The following is a 15655-nucleotide window of genomic DNA, read 5'->3' as shown; positions in this document are numbered from 1 at the left end:
CTATCAAATCTTAACTTCCAAGTTTCCACTGCTGTGAACAGCCCCGGCCTCCTGCTGCTTGCTGCCAGTTCCCAGACTGTCCCCCGCCCCACATCCCCATCCGTCCCCCATCGCTGTTGCCCTCCCAGGAGTCAGTACCGGCCCAGCCTCTTCTGGAACCCTCCTCCTCCCTGCCTCCTGGCCTCCATTCAGCTTCTCCAGCTCTGCCTGTGCACACGGCTATCAGAGGACCCTTTTAGCACCCCACTTTTATCTGTCATTCCTCAGCTTTGGAAGGTGCTGACAGACAACCAGGGTGACCTTGTGGCAGGTTCACAAATGTGCTCCCAACCGGCCCAGCCTCCCTTAGACACTTTGACTAACTCTTGGGCTGTCCTCCTCAGGCTGACCCCCAGACACCCCACTGTGATGTCCTGGTCTCCCACATCCTTAGGGCCCTCCCCAAAGACTCTGCTTCCTGTCCCTTCAACACCCCGGTCTGCTGGCACGCCCTGGTCCCCTGCTGCAGGAGTGGTCTCCCCACTTGCCGCCGCTGTCCCTCCAGGGCTCCTTGCCTCCATGCTGTGCTCTGCACTTAGACTGGGCAACTCCCACGGGGAAGAGGCAGGGGCCTGGAGGCCAGTGGGTCTGGCTTAAACTTCTGGCTCTGCCACATGGTCCCCAGTGGACTTGAATCAACGACAATCTCTTTAAGCCTCACTCTCTGCCTTTATAAAACAAGGGCAATGACAGCAGCCATCTCAGGGGACCGCTGAAAGGAGTGTCCCTTTACTCCATTCTCCTTTTTGATCATAGTACCCAGCCCTTTGGAGAACAGCCCCTCCCTACTTTACCCCTTGTGCTCCAGCCAGGACATCTTGTGGGGTGGCTCTGGAACCAGGCTACTGAGCTTGAACACGGTTCCACTCTTCCTACCTCTGTGCCCTTGAGCAAATCACTTTACCTCTCTGTGCGTATTTCTTCATCTGTAAAATGGGGACCATAGCACTGACCTCACTGGGCTGTGGTGAGGATAAATGATACTTTATTCCAAGGCCTAGAGCACAGTAAGCACTCAATAACTATTGGTGATTTTTATGGCCCCTTTATATCCTGTTTTCCCAAGGCTAATTTAAAGTTCTGCTGGGCTGGAGCAGGCCTTACAACTTTTTTCTGTTTTGCTGTGGTTGTCCTCTGTACAGGAACTCCCCCCCCCCAACTCGCAGATGGATCCCAACATGCAAAATGGAGTTTTGAAAATGCAATTGCTCTCAAGTGGGGAGGGAGTGGCTCTGTCTTGCCCTGGAGAAACCCCAGCCCTGCAGGGTCAGGGATGAGTTGACAGAGGCCTCCAGGGCCCTGAGGGCCAGCAGCTAGAGCTGCCCTCAAGGTCATCCTCAAGATGAACACAAAGGGCCCTCAGGATTCAGAGACCAAATCCTTGGCTAGTTCAACTAAAATGATAGATGCCATAGAGCAAGTTAGGAAAGACGTCACTAAGGAAGTGGCTTTTAAGCCAAGCCTTGGCAAGGAGGGCCGTAACTTCAACAGGAGGAAAGCAAAGCAACAGAAATGCTGCCATCGTGCTGGAGAGCAGGGTCCTGGAGGGCCCTGAGAAGTGGGGTGCCATGGGGCAGGGCGGTGACCTGATCGCTGGGGGTCAGCACGAGGAACTCGGCGACATGACCGATGGCTAAGGTAGGGGCCAAGGCTGGGGTGATTCCCAAACTGTGTACCCCTGGTTGCCCAGGGCGCTGGTCTGCACAGCCCCACCTGCCAATCAGTACTCATCTGCATTGAGGAGAAAGCCCACGGATGGTGGACACGGGAGGGTGCAGAGCTCCCACAGCCCCGGGCAAGGGCCGGGGGTACTGGAGGGAGGCGGACATGCCTGCCAGCTCTGCATGAGGTAAGCACTGGACGAGGACTCCACCACGGCCCTGCCAACCAGACGGCTCTCCAGGGGGCAGGACAGCAGGGAGAAAGGAGCTGAAGGGGCAAGAGACCACTGAAGGGAGAAAACAAGGACAAGACACCTTGGAGTCTGGAGTCAAACTGTTTATTGCCCTGCCCAGGGAGCCCTGCACAAGGAATCCACGGAGCGGGAGTGAGGGGCAGCACGTGCCCTTTCTACAGCTTGAAGATAAGGGAAGCTATGGCAGGTGGGAGGACACGGCTCCCCTCCCGCTCCCTGATGGCACTGGCTGCTCTGACGGCTCCCCACATCCTGGATGCACGGGGTGCCCTCACCGATGCGAGGCCCATACCTGGGGCTGGAGCCCAGTTCTGTTTACATTGCTCTGGGCTACAGGGGGTCGCTCTGGACATGTCAGCATCACGCTACCTGTCCAGGAAGGCTGGGGGAGCCCAGGCCCCAAACTGCAGGGGGAGATGGGCTCAAGTGCCGGGAAGCCCAGGGAGAGTAGGAAGCAGGGGCTGCAGGGGCTGGAGGACACCAGGAGACAGGGCACAACCTGCCCCTGGTGCAGCTTCTGGCAGACAACTGATTGGGGGCCCATCCAGCCCTACTAGACAGTTCTAGAGGCTAGTAGTCAAGGTCCCAGAGCAGCTTAGCTTATGAAGGTTTCTCGGTGTCCTCCACCCACCCTGGGACCAGAGTCCTGGCAGGCAGATGTGCTCCAAATCCAGCTCTGGCCCCTTGTGCTGCCTTGTCCGGTGGTCCAAATGTGCTCCCCTCCCCACCGGGCACTGGGCTGAGGCAGAGGGAGCCCCGCAGGCAGTGGCAGGAGCAACGCTACAGAGGGAAGCTAAGGCTTTTCCAACAGATGAACAAAGAGGGTGCCTCAAGGGCGGGGGTCACAAGCCTGGGAAGGAGGGGACAGGGAGCTTCTTAGTGACCAGTGAGACACAACAAACACCCCCGCCCCATGCTCATCTTCAGCCCTTATTCCATCCCATCCAGCCCAGACCCCTGGGTCAAAACCAGCAAACCCATCCCTGCCTTTTGGGGTGAGAAAGAATCTGGAACCAAAAGGGGTGGCGACTGCCTCCTCAGGAGTGTGGTGGGTTCAGGCCATGAGGCAGCCATCACCGAAGGTTAAAGACGAGGCTGACAGTTAGGATGATGCCCAGGAGGAGGACGAAGGGCAGCCAGGTCTTCACGAAGGCCCCGACACTGACGAAGAGAGGGGAGTCAGGATGGGAAGGGCCCAATGAGTGGGAGCACTTCACAGAGCCCTGTCCGGGGCTGCTCCCGCTAAGGAAGCTCCTGGAACCACGACTTAACCCCCAAATTTGGTCAGGTAAGGGAATGGGGCCAGCCCAGCTCGGCACTGACTACACAGGACCACCAATCACAGTCCTATGCGGGGGCTGTTCCAGGTTCCTGGCGGACACCTGACACCTCACTGGGCAGGCGTGTCTACCACCTCTGGGCCTCACTGCTCCATCCACAATCACCCCTCTCTAGGGAGGCCTTCAGTCTCAGCGTGGAAGCCAGGCTGCCCTCTGCCCACAGCCCTCAGAACGAGGCCCACTGGGAGGGAAGGGATTGGCAAGAGTTAGCATAATGTTGTGGCTGGAGCTGAGGGATTGGGAGTCAGGGCTCTGCCTCAGTCTCTGTGTGACCACAGTTATGGTCTTCTCAAGGAGCCTCTAAAAGACTTTTGGACTTAAAAAAAAAAAAAAAAAAAGACCCCTAAGTGTCTCCTTTTTAGAAGCTCTTAATGATGAGTGCAACTACAGGAAAGCTCAGAGAGGTGGCCAGGTGAGCCCAGGTGAGTGCTGCCTCCCAAGTGGGTGAGTCGCTCAACTTCTCTGAGCTCCCTTTACCTGTGAATTGGAAAATTGCCTTTGACCTTACAGGTTGTCAGGCTCTGGTTTCAAAGGTCCTCCCAGGCCACCACCGAGGCCCACCTGCCCAGAACCCTGCCTCTGCTGAGGGATGGGGGGAAGGGATCCTTGGGGCAGTTACCACACCCTCCTTTGAGGGTCTACCTGTTCACCTGACCTCAGCAGGCTCTGTGGACTCACAGCCTCTCCCAGGAGCCAGAATCATGATCTCCATTTTATCAAGGGGGGTTACAGCTTAGAGAGGCCAAGGCAGGTGTCTGAGATGTCACGGGTGGGACCCAGGTGGAGGTGAACTTCAGCAGAGTCACCTTCCTCTCCACCAGGAACTCAGCTAGTCGCTCTAGAAATTTCATGGCTCCAACCAGCATCTGCTTTGTCCCTGTTGGCTACAGGACTCCACAATGGCCCTGCTGGGATCCTCAGGAGAGAGCAGCCCCAGGGGTGAGCGGTAGGTGGACAGCTCACCTGACGTACTTCCCATAGAGCAGGCAGAAGAAGCAGAGCGTCACCATATTCCAGTTGGTGCTGTTGTTATAGCGCATCAGGTTCAAGGCCAACGCCACATGTGAGTGGCAGTTGTCACAGCAGAGACTGTGCTAGAGACGCAGGAAGGGCTGGGTCAGGCTGGACTGTGGGGGCCTTGCCACCCTGGCTCCCGCTCTGAGGAGCAGCTCACCTACCATGCGGTGCTTGTACTCCTCAGAGGCGTCGTGCACGGCGGTGTCCCATGCGTTGGGCCCACTGGCGTAGACCTGAGCGGGGTCCAACTTCCAGTACCTGGGAAGAGAGAGGGAGTTCTGGGCACTGGCTCACCTCTTTTACGGTCACTCAGCTTCACAGATGTTCCCTGACGCCTGCTCCGTGCAGGGCCCTGAGCTGGGTGCTGAGGCTGTAGGGGTGAGGCGAGTCCAGGGAAAGAGCCACACGGTGGACAACTGTAACCCAGTGTGACATGCCCAGTACCATGTGGATCCTGGGGAAGATACGGACTAGCTGATGTGGGGGGTATGAGAGGCTTCTGGGGTGACATCTGAGTCTAGTTTGAAGGAAGAGGGGTTAGCCACGCACAAAAGAGGAAATGAGCATGCTGGCCAGAGGAAGGAGCTTGAACAGAGGGAGAGGCACAAGACTGTGCGGGGTGCACCAGGAATTAAGTGGCTGGGCACTGCTAGGGGACTCACAGGAAGAAACAGAGCGATGGGACGTTAGAAGGTGAGTTGGGAGATGCAGGTGGGGCCATGTCGTGGGGGACGTGAATGTCACCCTGAGTTTATTCGCAAGCAGCATTCTCCTAGTCCCTCCCTCCCCCAAATGCCCGACGGGGGTGAGGGGGAGAAGAGCCTGAGGAGCTGAAAGCTCACAGACCTCAAGCTGAGACCAGCAGTTCCAAGCAAGGGAGTGCCCAGAGGGTCTCAGGTCAGGAAGTGCTGGGAGGGCAGGGTGCCCTCTGGCGGTTGTGTGGGGAATGGCTTGGTGGAGGAGCCTAGAGGCAGGGCATGGACTGGGGCTGCTAGGAGGCTCCTGTCTGGGAACGGGTACCCTGAAAATTGACCTCGAAAAGCAGCCTTGCAGCAGACATACAGCCCAGAGATCCCTGGCCAACATTTCCACCTGCCTGAGGAAGTAAGCAGGGGTCAGGGAGCCACTTTCAGGCTGCCTCTGCTGTGTGGGATACCAATTCCTCCCTGGGACCTGACCAACCGGGGGCAGCCTCAGACCATAGGGGCTGTTCTGAGCATACTGACTGAGGCACTGTCACTAGGCCCATAGCTGAGGTGGGCCCCCAAGACAGAGAAAATAAAGGGGCGCCTGACTGGCTCAGCTGGTGCAGCATGTGACTCTTGATCTTGGGGGTTGTGCGTTCAAGTCCCAAATTAGGTGTAGAGATTACTTAGAATACTTAAGAAAAGAAAAGAAAAGAAAAGAAAAGAAAAGAAAAGAAAAGAAAAGAAAAGAAAAGAAAGAGAAAAAGAAAAGAAAAGAAAGAGGAAAAGAAAAGAAAAGAAAAGAAAAGAAAAGAAAAGAAAAGAAAAGACAAAGACCCAAAATCCCAAGCAAAGTATAGCAATAGCTCCTAGAGGACCTGACTACTTTTATTTTCTGTAACCAGAATTCCAAACAGTGCCTCCTTATACCTTAAATGGCTTGTTCACTCCTGAGGGGCAGAAGAATCTAGATTTTGGAATGAGACACCTGCGTGTGAGTCTCAGCTCTGTTACTTCCTGTGCAATCTTGACTAGACCTTTGTCTTTCCTCATCCTTCCAGTGGAGCTGAATATGACCTAGCAGAGCTGAGACAAAGTCTCAGAGTGTAGGCAGAATGTAGGTAAAGGACCCAGCCAGCGACTGGTGCAGGAAGACGCTTGGCACTGGCTGTATGCTCTGGTGGGGCCTGGCCACCCTTCCCCTCGCCCCCTCCTCAGGGGGCTGGCTCCTGTTGTGTCTCAGAAGGCCTGCCCTGCTGCTTCGTGCAGGAGCCTGGCCCTAGGGCTAGTCACACGGGTGCTCTTCACTTACTTGGCAGGCTTCCCAAAGGCCATGTTGTCTTCCTGTTGAGGGAAAAGTGCAGAAGTCAGTGGAGAACGCGCATCTAGCCTGGCAGACAGACCTGGTCAGCGGTGGAAGTGCAGGGACTAAGAGGGGGTATGACAGGCGGGCAGAAGTGGGGCTGGGCTCTGCTCTGGGGCTGCCACAGCAGCTGAGGTGCCAGCAGCAGCTTCTCTGTGAGAAGACAGCGCTGTGGCAGGAGTGCACAGAAACCCGAGACTCGGAGTGGCCGCCACAACTGCCCCTCTGTGCGGCTCCCAGGCAATTTTCTCTCCTTCTCTGGCCCTCATTTGCTCCAAGTTCTCCGGTCAACCTCTGACTGATCACAGGGAGGCAGTCCCCTCGGGGGTAAAAATGACAACACCCCCTGCGCTCCTGACCCAACGGTGGTGGCCCACGCAGTGGCAGCCTGCCTGCATTCAGAGCACGACTAGGGGTTGGGGAGGGGGCCTGAGAGGCTTCCTAGGAGGGACATGTTTCACTCAAGTCCTGGACCTGCCGCGTAAGATCTGGGTACGGGAGTTTTGCGGGGACAGATGCTGGGTTCAGAATCAGGAAGACCAGCTGACAGAGCTGGTCAAAGATGAATCGCTATAAAAATATACGGGTAAAAGACCTATGTCATATTAAGATGATCACGACAACTATTAATATAAACAGCTTGGTACCACCACATCTCTTCATTCCAGCCCATAATGGAGATGAAGCTGCCACCTGCCAACAGGCAGGATGCTGCCCACTCATCTGGAGGAAGCCCACCGTACCCATCTTGGGCACATCCCCAGGAAACAGACCTAAGAACACAGCGGGTTCACTCTACAAGCCCCACCTCCTCTTCTCCGTGGCCACACCTGGGGAACCATGTCAGCCTCCCCTGTGCCCCCACCTTGTGACTCCCACCTTCTGAAGGTCCAGAGATGTGCTTCCTGGATGATCTGACTCTCCACTCTTGCCTCTAACCCCTACCCATGTCTTGGTACCCCAGGGGTGAGCAAAGGACTGGGTCAGTTAGTTAAGAATCCTTCTGGCCACAGTGCCCTCCTGGCCTGTCCTGGAGGCAAGAGAAGGGGGAAAGGGGTCAAACACTGGTGAAGAGCAGAGGGCCAGGGCCAGGACTGTATGGGGCCTGCATTCTCCTGGGCCTCGGGGAGACTGGAAGGCTGCTTCAGGCAAGACAGGCCATCCTTCCTCTTAAGCCTTGGAGCCCACCAGAGGTGGGCAGAGTGGGAACTCACCGAGACGAAGTAGGGGCCTGCAAAGTCCCGAATGACTCCTGTGGATGTGCAGATGCCCATGTGGCCGATGATGGGGAAAAACCACCTGTGAAAAAAGGACAGGGAAGGTACGGGGCTTAGGGGGTTTTCCAGCTGGTCAGACAGACACTGGGGACACTCCATCCGGTGTGAGAATATGTGAATATAATTTTATACAGTGAGTGCCAATTAGGGTGGCCGGGGGGACTGGGGAAGCAAGAAAAGAGGGGCAAGTACAAATGAACAGCACAATGGAACACCACTGCACGCCACGGAATGGCTGAACCCAAAGGACAATCACGTGGAGTGTGATGAGGGTGGGGGGTGACCGGAGCTCTTCTCCGTTGCTGGAGGGCGTTTCTACTGCCTTCAAAAACTGGCAATTAGGCTATATGCCTCAGCAATCCCACTTCAAAAAAAATTTTTTTAACATTTATTCCTGTTTTGAGAGACAGAGAGTGACAGAGCATGAGCAGGGAGGGGCAGAGAGAGAGGGAGACACAATGTGAAACAGGCTCCAGGCTCTGAGCTGTCAGCACAGAGCCCGATGTGAGGCTTGAACTCACGAACCATGAGATCATGACCTGAGCCAAAGTCGGATGCTTAACCAACTGAGCCACCCAGGTGCCCCTCAACAATCCCACTTGAGAGCATACACCCAACAGAAACAAATCCTTATGTCCACCAATGCTGTGTGCATGAACATTCATGGCACCTTCATTCAAAATAGCTGGAAACATTTGTCAAAAGTCACTGAACTGCACACTTAGAATGTGTGCAGTTTATTGTATATACATTATACCCCAATAAAATGGATTCCCCCCCCCCGCCCAGTTTTCATTTAAATTCCAGCTAGTTAACATATAGTGCAATGTTAGTTTCAGGAGCGAGATTCAGTGATTCATCACTTACATACAACATCCAGTGCTCATCACAAGTGCCCTCCTTAGTCCCCATCACCTGTTTAACCAGCCTCCCTCCATACCCCCCCCAATAAAGTTGTTTTTTTTTTAGTTTATTTATTTATTCTGAGAGAGACAGAGCTCAAGTGGGGCAGGGGCAGAGACAGAGGGGGACAGAGGGTCTGAAGCAGGCACTCTGCTGACAGCAGAGAGCCTGATGAGGGGCTCGAACCCACGAACCGTGAAATCATGACCCAAGCCAAAGTGAGATGCTTAGCCGACTAACCCACCCAGGCACCCCAATAAAGTTGATTACCAAAAAAAAAAAACACCTAGAAATAATCCAATGTCTAACAATACTAAAAGGAGTAAGTAAATTAGAATATAGTCATAAAATGAAATAGTATGTAACAATGAAAAAAGAACAAACTTTTACACACAACACATATTCTCAAAGACATTAGGCAGTGAAAGAAACCTTACATAAAAGTACATGTATAAGAGGCACCTGAGTGGCTCAGGTAGTTGGGTGTCTAATTCTTGGTTTCGGCTCAGGTCATGATCTAGCAGTTTGTGAGTTTGAGCCCTGTGTCAGGCTCTGCGCTGACAGTGTGGAGCCTGTTTGGGATTATCTTTCTGCCCCTCCTCTGCTCACTCACACACACACACACACACACACACACACACACTCACTCACTCTCTCTCTAAATAAATAAACTTTAAAAAAAAGTACATGTATAAATCATTGAGCCATGTACTTAAGATCTGTCCCCTTTATGGTGTATATCTCAGTAAAAAGGCTTTAAAAAAAGTGGAGGGCATTTAAACCAATCTGTGTGCAGGTTTGGGGCGGGGATTGGTGGGTAAGGTTTTAGGGAAGGCTGCTCTACGGAAAGTAACAGTAAGTGGAACGATAAAAGATACGGATAAAAGCATGGTATATTCCAGGAACTTTTAAAGTTCAAATTTTTTAAAAACCAAATTTCAGTTGGACCCCAATATGCAAAACATACAGGAACCCCTAAGCGGTCTGTAGTGTGAGAACCATGGTATTCCGGGCTCTACCTGGGTGCTGGACCAACTGATCCAGTTTAAGGACTCACAGGGGACAAAACAAAGGACTCGTTACAGGGCCAGTGGCCAAGTGCTGGGTTCAAAGCTGCACCTTGCTAGGGAGGTGGAGGCCGAACCTGGAGGGAAGCGATTATTAGGGGCTGGGGCAGTTAGCAAAGACCTTCACGGAGCACGTCACTTTTAACCATGGCCTGTGAAACGACAGGATGTCAACAGGCAGACGAAAGCAAAACTCCAAAGCAGCAAAGTGCTGCACGTGTCTGGAGAACGTGAGGGGACGAGAGTGGAGGGAAGAAGCGTGGCCAGTTCAGAGGCTGTTCTGGAATATTGGCCAGAAATGAGATGCTAACTAGAGTATTGCTGGTAGGGTGGTGAGAAAAATGGATTCAAAAGGTCCTTAAAAGGCACACTGGGCGGTTTTATGACTGATGAGACAGAGGTCTTCCTAGGTCTGCAGCCCAGGCATCTGAAAGGGTGGTGCGGCCAGAGTGGTCTTTTGAGAACATAATTCAGGTTCCATCATTCCCTTGCTTAACACCCGTTCATGGCTTCCTATGACACTTAACATGCACTTAAGACTCCTTCCGACAGTTTGGCCCTGCCTATCCCTTGAAATAACCTCACTCCTCTTTCTAGCTGCTGTCTGCTTCTGGTTCCTCAAACACACCAAATCCTCCCACCTCAATGCTCTTTTTGCATTTGCCTCCATCTGGAACACTCTTCCCCTAGATCTTCACACAGCTGGCTGCCTCTCATCATTTAGGCCTCAGCTTAACTATCAACTTGGGAGGGCTTCCCTGGCCAGGCCTTCTAGAACAGCCATATACCACCCCAGATCTCATTCCTCTGCTTTAATTTCTTCACAGGATCTGCTGCTACCCGAAATCATCTTGTTTGCTTACATGGTTACTGTCTGCCTCTCCCGTGTATAGAAGCTCCAAGAGAGCAGGGATTTTCTTATTTACTATGGTCCCCAGAGCAGTGCCTGGCACGCAGCTGGAGCTATGAATTCATTGACTGATAAATGATGAATAAATCAATGTCCTGCATTTAAGAGTGGAGTCAGGCTCTGACGGCAGAGCTGGGTTGCGTCTTTGTTTTGGGCAAGTTACTCATTCCCAACTTCGTCAGTGAGAGGTGGAGAGGAATAATTACCTCAATGTGGGCCAATTGTTGTGAGGATTAAATGGGCTATGTTTGCAAAGTGCTTGACACACTTCCTTGCATTTGGTAGTTGCTCAATGTTGTTACCATGAGGTGTTTATGATAAACACTTGCTATCTAATTGGCCAGACTGGCATAGAGTAAGTTGCTGAACAGCCACAGTGGCCACAGGATGGACACTGAGAATTCCGGGAAAGTAGCTCCTCTGGCTTCTCAGACCCTGATCTCACCCGCCTAATTCTTTCGGCCAATTCCTTTCATCTGGTTTGACCAGTACCCCACATACCACAGCTGTGTCACAAATCAGAGTAGAGGCTGGAGACAACAACTCTCCAAGTAGTTGTCTGTCTGGAAGCTCCATGAAGGCAAGCTCCAAGGTGGCTTTATGGACTACTGTCTACTTAGACCTAGTACATAATAGACCCTCAATACTATTCATGGAAGGAAGGAAGGAAGGAAGGAAGGAAGGAAGGAAGGAAGGAAGGAAGGAAGGGAGGGAGGAGGGAGGGAGGGAGGGAGGGAAGGATGAATCAGGTATTGACCCTAGAGGGTTCTACCTGGTAAGGTAGACTGTCTCAGTGGAAAAAGCCCCATACTAGCTTCTAAGCCTTTATTTCCTCATCTATAAAACGGGGATGACAGTATCTATTTTCATTAGGTTGATGTAAGGACTGAACGAGATAATGAATATAAAATGTTTAGAAAAGAGCCGAGAACAGAGTTCGTATCCAATCTTAGCTGCTTTTATTAGTAGCAGCAGCTATCATCTGGCTTTTCAGGCAGAATTGTCAACATCTCTGAGGGGGTGGACAAATCTTTGGATTCAGTTGCCTCCTTTCTGATCCCTCTTCCAAAGACACATGACGGTTCCTTGTGCCACATCTATTCCTAGCTCTGCACTCTAGGTCAGCAATCATCACAATGCACTACAATCGTTAGGTCATCTCTCTCTCCCCCTCCTGCTGGAGGTTTGACAGGGAAACTATGGCTTATTTATCTTATGAACGCATGCATACAGATGTGAATAAAAAGGGGGTGTGAGCTGCTTCTAGCCGAGATGACTGGGGATCATGGTGCCTCCACCTTATGTTGCTATCAGTTCTCTGAAGAGCAGAGGACTCTATGAATGTGTTTCTGAGAACCGAGAAAAGCCAAAGAGATCTTAAGAAAACAAGATGGGTTTCAGGGGATGCCTGGGTGGCTCAGTTGGTTGAGCATTCGACTTTGGCTCGGGTCATGATCTCGCAGTTCATGGGTTCAAGCCCCACATCAGGCTCCGTGCTGACAGCTCAGCCTGGAACCTGCTTCAGATTCTGTCTCCCTCTCTCTCTGCCCCTTCCCCTGCTCGCACTCTGTCTCTCTCTCAAAAATAAACACCAAAAAAAAAAAAAAAAAAAAAAAAAAATTAAAAAACAACAAACAAAACCAAGACAGGTTTTTAGCAAAACCAATATATTCCCTATCTCTTCCAGTTATTCTCATGTTGCCATTTTATTTTCTTCATAGCACTAATTGTTATCAGAAGTTCTCTTATTAGCTTATTGTTTACTGTCTATCTCCTTCCACCATGATTTAAACTCTATGACAGCAAGCACCATATCTGCTTTGTCTCTTCAAATCTTTATCACTCAGAACTACTCTAGGCACAAAGGGGTCACTGAGCAAATGTGTTACAAGCACACTCAATGAATAAATGAACACTCTTTCTTAAAATTTTTATTTTTAAAGGATTCAGACTTGGATGCTTTAAACAAATGCATAAGCAGTTGAAAACACAAAGCAAGTGAAGCATTTTAACGTGATACAGAAATTAAAGTCATTTTTGGATCAGCAACGTATAAAGCCAAAAAACCATCCCTTCTCCACACCACCACTTGGCTCTTTATGATGGAGGGAACAAATTTTTCCTCATCAGGTGAGGGGAAGTAGTCAAAAGAGAGCATGTTGTGGAGTCAGAAGATTGAGTTTGGGATGCCCTTGCTTACTGGCATGTGAACCTGATCCAGACCTTTAACGGTGCAGAGGAAGCCCAGCTTCTTCATCAGAGAAATTCCCACCTTAGAAAGTGACTGTGAAATTCAGAGAAACTGTGAGGTTTTGTGTGGTTTTCATCAGTTGTCAAGGCTGAAATAGGACAGCAAGCCAGCTCCCCCCCCACCCCAGAAGCTCCCCCGCTAAAACAGGCGGCAGAACTACAGGAGCACCTGCTCTCTCTCCTGACAAAAAACGAGGCCACAGAAGGAACACTGCTTTGAGAGGCAGACACTCTGGGACCTAAACTCGCCTTAGAACCGAAATGGTATGTGATCTCCAGGCTCATCATCTTTGAGACAAAGGGCTGGACTCCCAGATCTCTGGGGGCCTTTTCAATGTTGACATCCCAAGAAGCGGTGTGGTCCCAACCACACTCCCACTCTCGCCTCGGGACTCCGTCTTCTTGCGTACAGGAAGTGATCAGCAAGCATTTGCTCAATGAATGAACAAAGCAGTGAATGAATGGAGATGTCTCCTCAGACCAGGTAAGGGGCCCCTCTTCTGCACGCCCACAGGTCGAGCTTCCCAGCCACGGAACCTTTCCCGCCAGTCTACAATTGCCTCTCTCCCTGACTAGACCAGGTGTAACGAGGGCGAGGAGCGTGTCCCATCCGTCAGCAGAAACTGGCTCCGCGCAGGGGGCGAGGAGTGCGGGCCGGACCCTAGAGAAGGGCTTGCAGGGCGTCGGAACCGGAGGCTGGCCTGGGGCCGCCCGACACTCCGCGTCCCCGGGTGGCCGCCGGGGGAGACTCACGTGAGCACCGGGATGGGCGTCCACACCACGCAGTAGGGGAAGCGGCTCCGGTCCACGTCCATGGCGCTGCTGCCCGAGCCGCTGAACTGCTTCTTGTCCGTCTCGGCCGCCGTCGGAACCTCCACTTCCGCCATCCCGGGCGGGGGTGGCGGCGGCCGCAACAGGAGCGGCGAACTCCCTTCCGCTTCCGCCATGCTGCGCGCCCCGCTCCGGCAGGCCCCTACTCCGGCGCCGCTCGCCCCGTGGCGTCACTTCCGGCAGGTGAGGTCCGCTGGCTTCGCCTTCCCCCGGGGAATTGGAACCGTATCCCTCCGGGCCGGGCCCGCCTGACTCCCGGTCTCGGCGCCCGTCAGCCCGGAGTGTTTGCGCCTACACTGCACGGCTGCGGAAGGGATGCCCTCAGGCAGCGCGGAGTCTAGCGCGAGAGACTGAACAAGGAATTCATAATTCAGTACGCTGAGGCCTCCCAGGAGGTGTGATATAGTCACTATTTATTGAACACTTCCTAGGTGCCAAGCACTTGACATACAAATGTTTTGTTTTTAATCCCCATAAACTGGTCAAACATGCGAATTTGGGTTATTTCCCTCAGGTTACAAGTGAGAAACTGAGGCTCATGAGGTGAGGTGAGGTGAGTGGCCACGACTCAAACTCAAGGCTATCTCCCATGTCCTTTTCATTGTGGTCTCTGATGAGGTAGTGGTAGGGTAGAGGAAGGACAGACTAAAACGCTGTGCGTGGTGTGTGTATAAGCAGGGGAGACTTGCCGGGAGATATTGGGAGCTGTCTTGATGTTTGCCAGGTGGCACGGGGGTGGGGGTGCAGGGATGCGTGCAGCCGTGCAAAGAAAGAAAAAGGCTTTGCAGAGCGCAGTGTGCAGGAGTGTGAATATCACCTTGGCTGGAACAAATCACAAACCTTAGATTTGATCCAATCCCTTCATTGTGCAAATGGAAAACTGAGGCTTAGGGAAGTTAACCAATTGTCTGAGATCACACACCAATATAAAGAAGATAGGCTTAAATCATGGATACATTGGGCTTTTTAAAGATGCCAAGATAGCCAAAGAAAACGGAATCTGCTGGGATGGGAAGGGGAAATGTAGGGTCAAGAAGAAAGGCAGCAGCTAAAAATCATGCTAGAGGGAAGTAGGGACAAAATCAGAAAAGCGGGAGCTATGCCTTTTTGGGAATGTATTTTTCTTCCATTGAATTACCCCCCCTCAATGCTGATCTATAAAAAGCCTGCTATCCTTCCTGTTTCTAACAGCTAATATTCTAATACATTTTGGGGGTTATGTCTCATGGAACTCTAAGGTCCTGATTTCAATGAGCTAATAGAGTTTCTAGTACAGATGTCCACTAGATGTTTATTGATTTAATGATTGAATGGGTGTTTTATAAAGGCCTTACAGGGGCGCCTGGGTGGCTCAGTCGGTTAAATATCAGACTTGGTTTCCCCTCAGGTCATGATCTCGTGATTTGTGATATTGAGCCTCCTGGAGCCTGCTTGGGATCCCCTTTCCCTCTGTCTACCCCTCCCTCACTTGCACTTTTTAAATAAATAAACACACACATTTAAAAAATAAATTAACAAAAAAAGGCCTTACAGAGATCACAGCTGATGATGATTCTAACCTAGTAAAAACATTTTGAGTGGGTTTGTGCTTCTCCCATGATCCACGTGTAGTGTGTGATCCTTGAAGAACAGCAACCAGCATCTAGCACAGAGTTTGGAATAGATTCAGTGTGCAGTATATGTTTGTTGAATGAATAAGTTACACTACTTCTTGATTCAGTCATTATAGCTAATCTCTTCTGGATTATAAGCTCCGAGGAAGGTCTTTGCCTTATACATTCCTCCGTCAGTGATGGTGGGTGCCCTTTAATCATTTATTGTACATATGGAGGAATAAACAATCAAAGAAGTCTTTCTTAGGGTCTGCCACAAATTTGATAGCACTAACACAAGTACCACATTTACGCTGACAACCTTCAGTGGCTTCTCATTGCACTTAGGCTAAAACACAAATCTCTTACCGTGGCTTACAAGGCTCCGCGTCATGCCCTTTGTCTTACTTGTTCACTACACTGCAGCCACCCTGGCCGTTTTTTCAGTTCCTCTCATGTGCCACA

General features: G+C 51.6%; 1 protein-coding gene across 1 annotated transcript; it reads right to left on the bottom strand.

Annotated features, from left to right (window-relative positions):
* Positions 1–2029: 2029 nt before the first annotated feature.
* TMEM222 (transmembrane protein 222) lies at positions 2030–13775 on the bottom strand. The gene is made up of 6 exons (XM_042952927.1): positions 13521–13775; positions 7575–7659; positions 6310–6341; positions 4473–4569; positions 4258–4388; positions 2030–3115 (listed from the first exon to the last, which is right to left on the bottom strand). Exons 1-6 carry the CDS (start codon positions 13712–13714, stop codon positions 3028–3030), a joined length of 627 nt encoding a protein of 208 aa, XP_042808861.1. The 5' UTR covers positions 13715–13775; the 3' UTR covers positions 2030–3027.
* Positions 13776–15655: the final 1880 nt, after the last annotated feature.

The sequence above is a fragment of the Panthera leo genome, chromosome C1 (assembly GCF_018350215.1).
Source record: "Panthera leo isolate Ple1 chromosome C1, P.leo_Ple1_pat1.1, whole genome shotgun sequence".
In the NCBI taxonomy this organism is placed as follows: Eukaryota; Metazoa; Chordata; class Mammalia; order Carnivora; family Felidae; genus Panthera; species Panthera leo.
This window is presented reverse-complemented; position numbering and strand designations above follow the sequence as displayed.

Excerpts from the sequence above, each read along its gene's own strand:
- TMEM222 (XM_042952927.1), bottom strand. The coding sequence starts at position 13,714 with ATGGCGGAAGCGGAAGGGAGTTCGCCGCTCCTGTTGCGGCCGCCGCCA. Across the intron at positions 4,570-6,309 it reads GCCTTTGGGAAGCCTGCCAA|GTACTGGAAGTTGGACCCCG; the intron begins GTAAGTGAAGAG and ends CTCTCTTCCCAG. Across the intron at positions 3,116-4,257 it reads CTCTATGGGAAGTACGTCAG|TGTCGGGGCCTTCGTGAAGA; the intron begins GTGAGCTGTCCA and ends TCTCTTCGTCAG.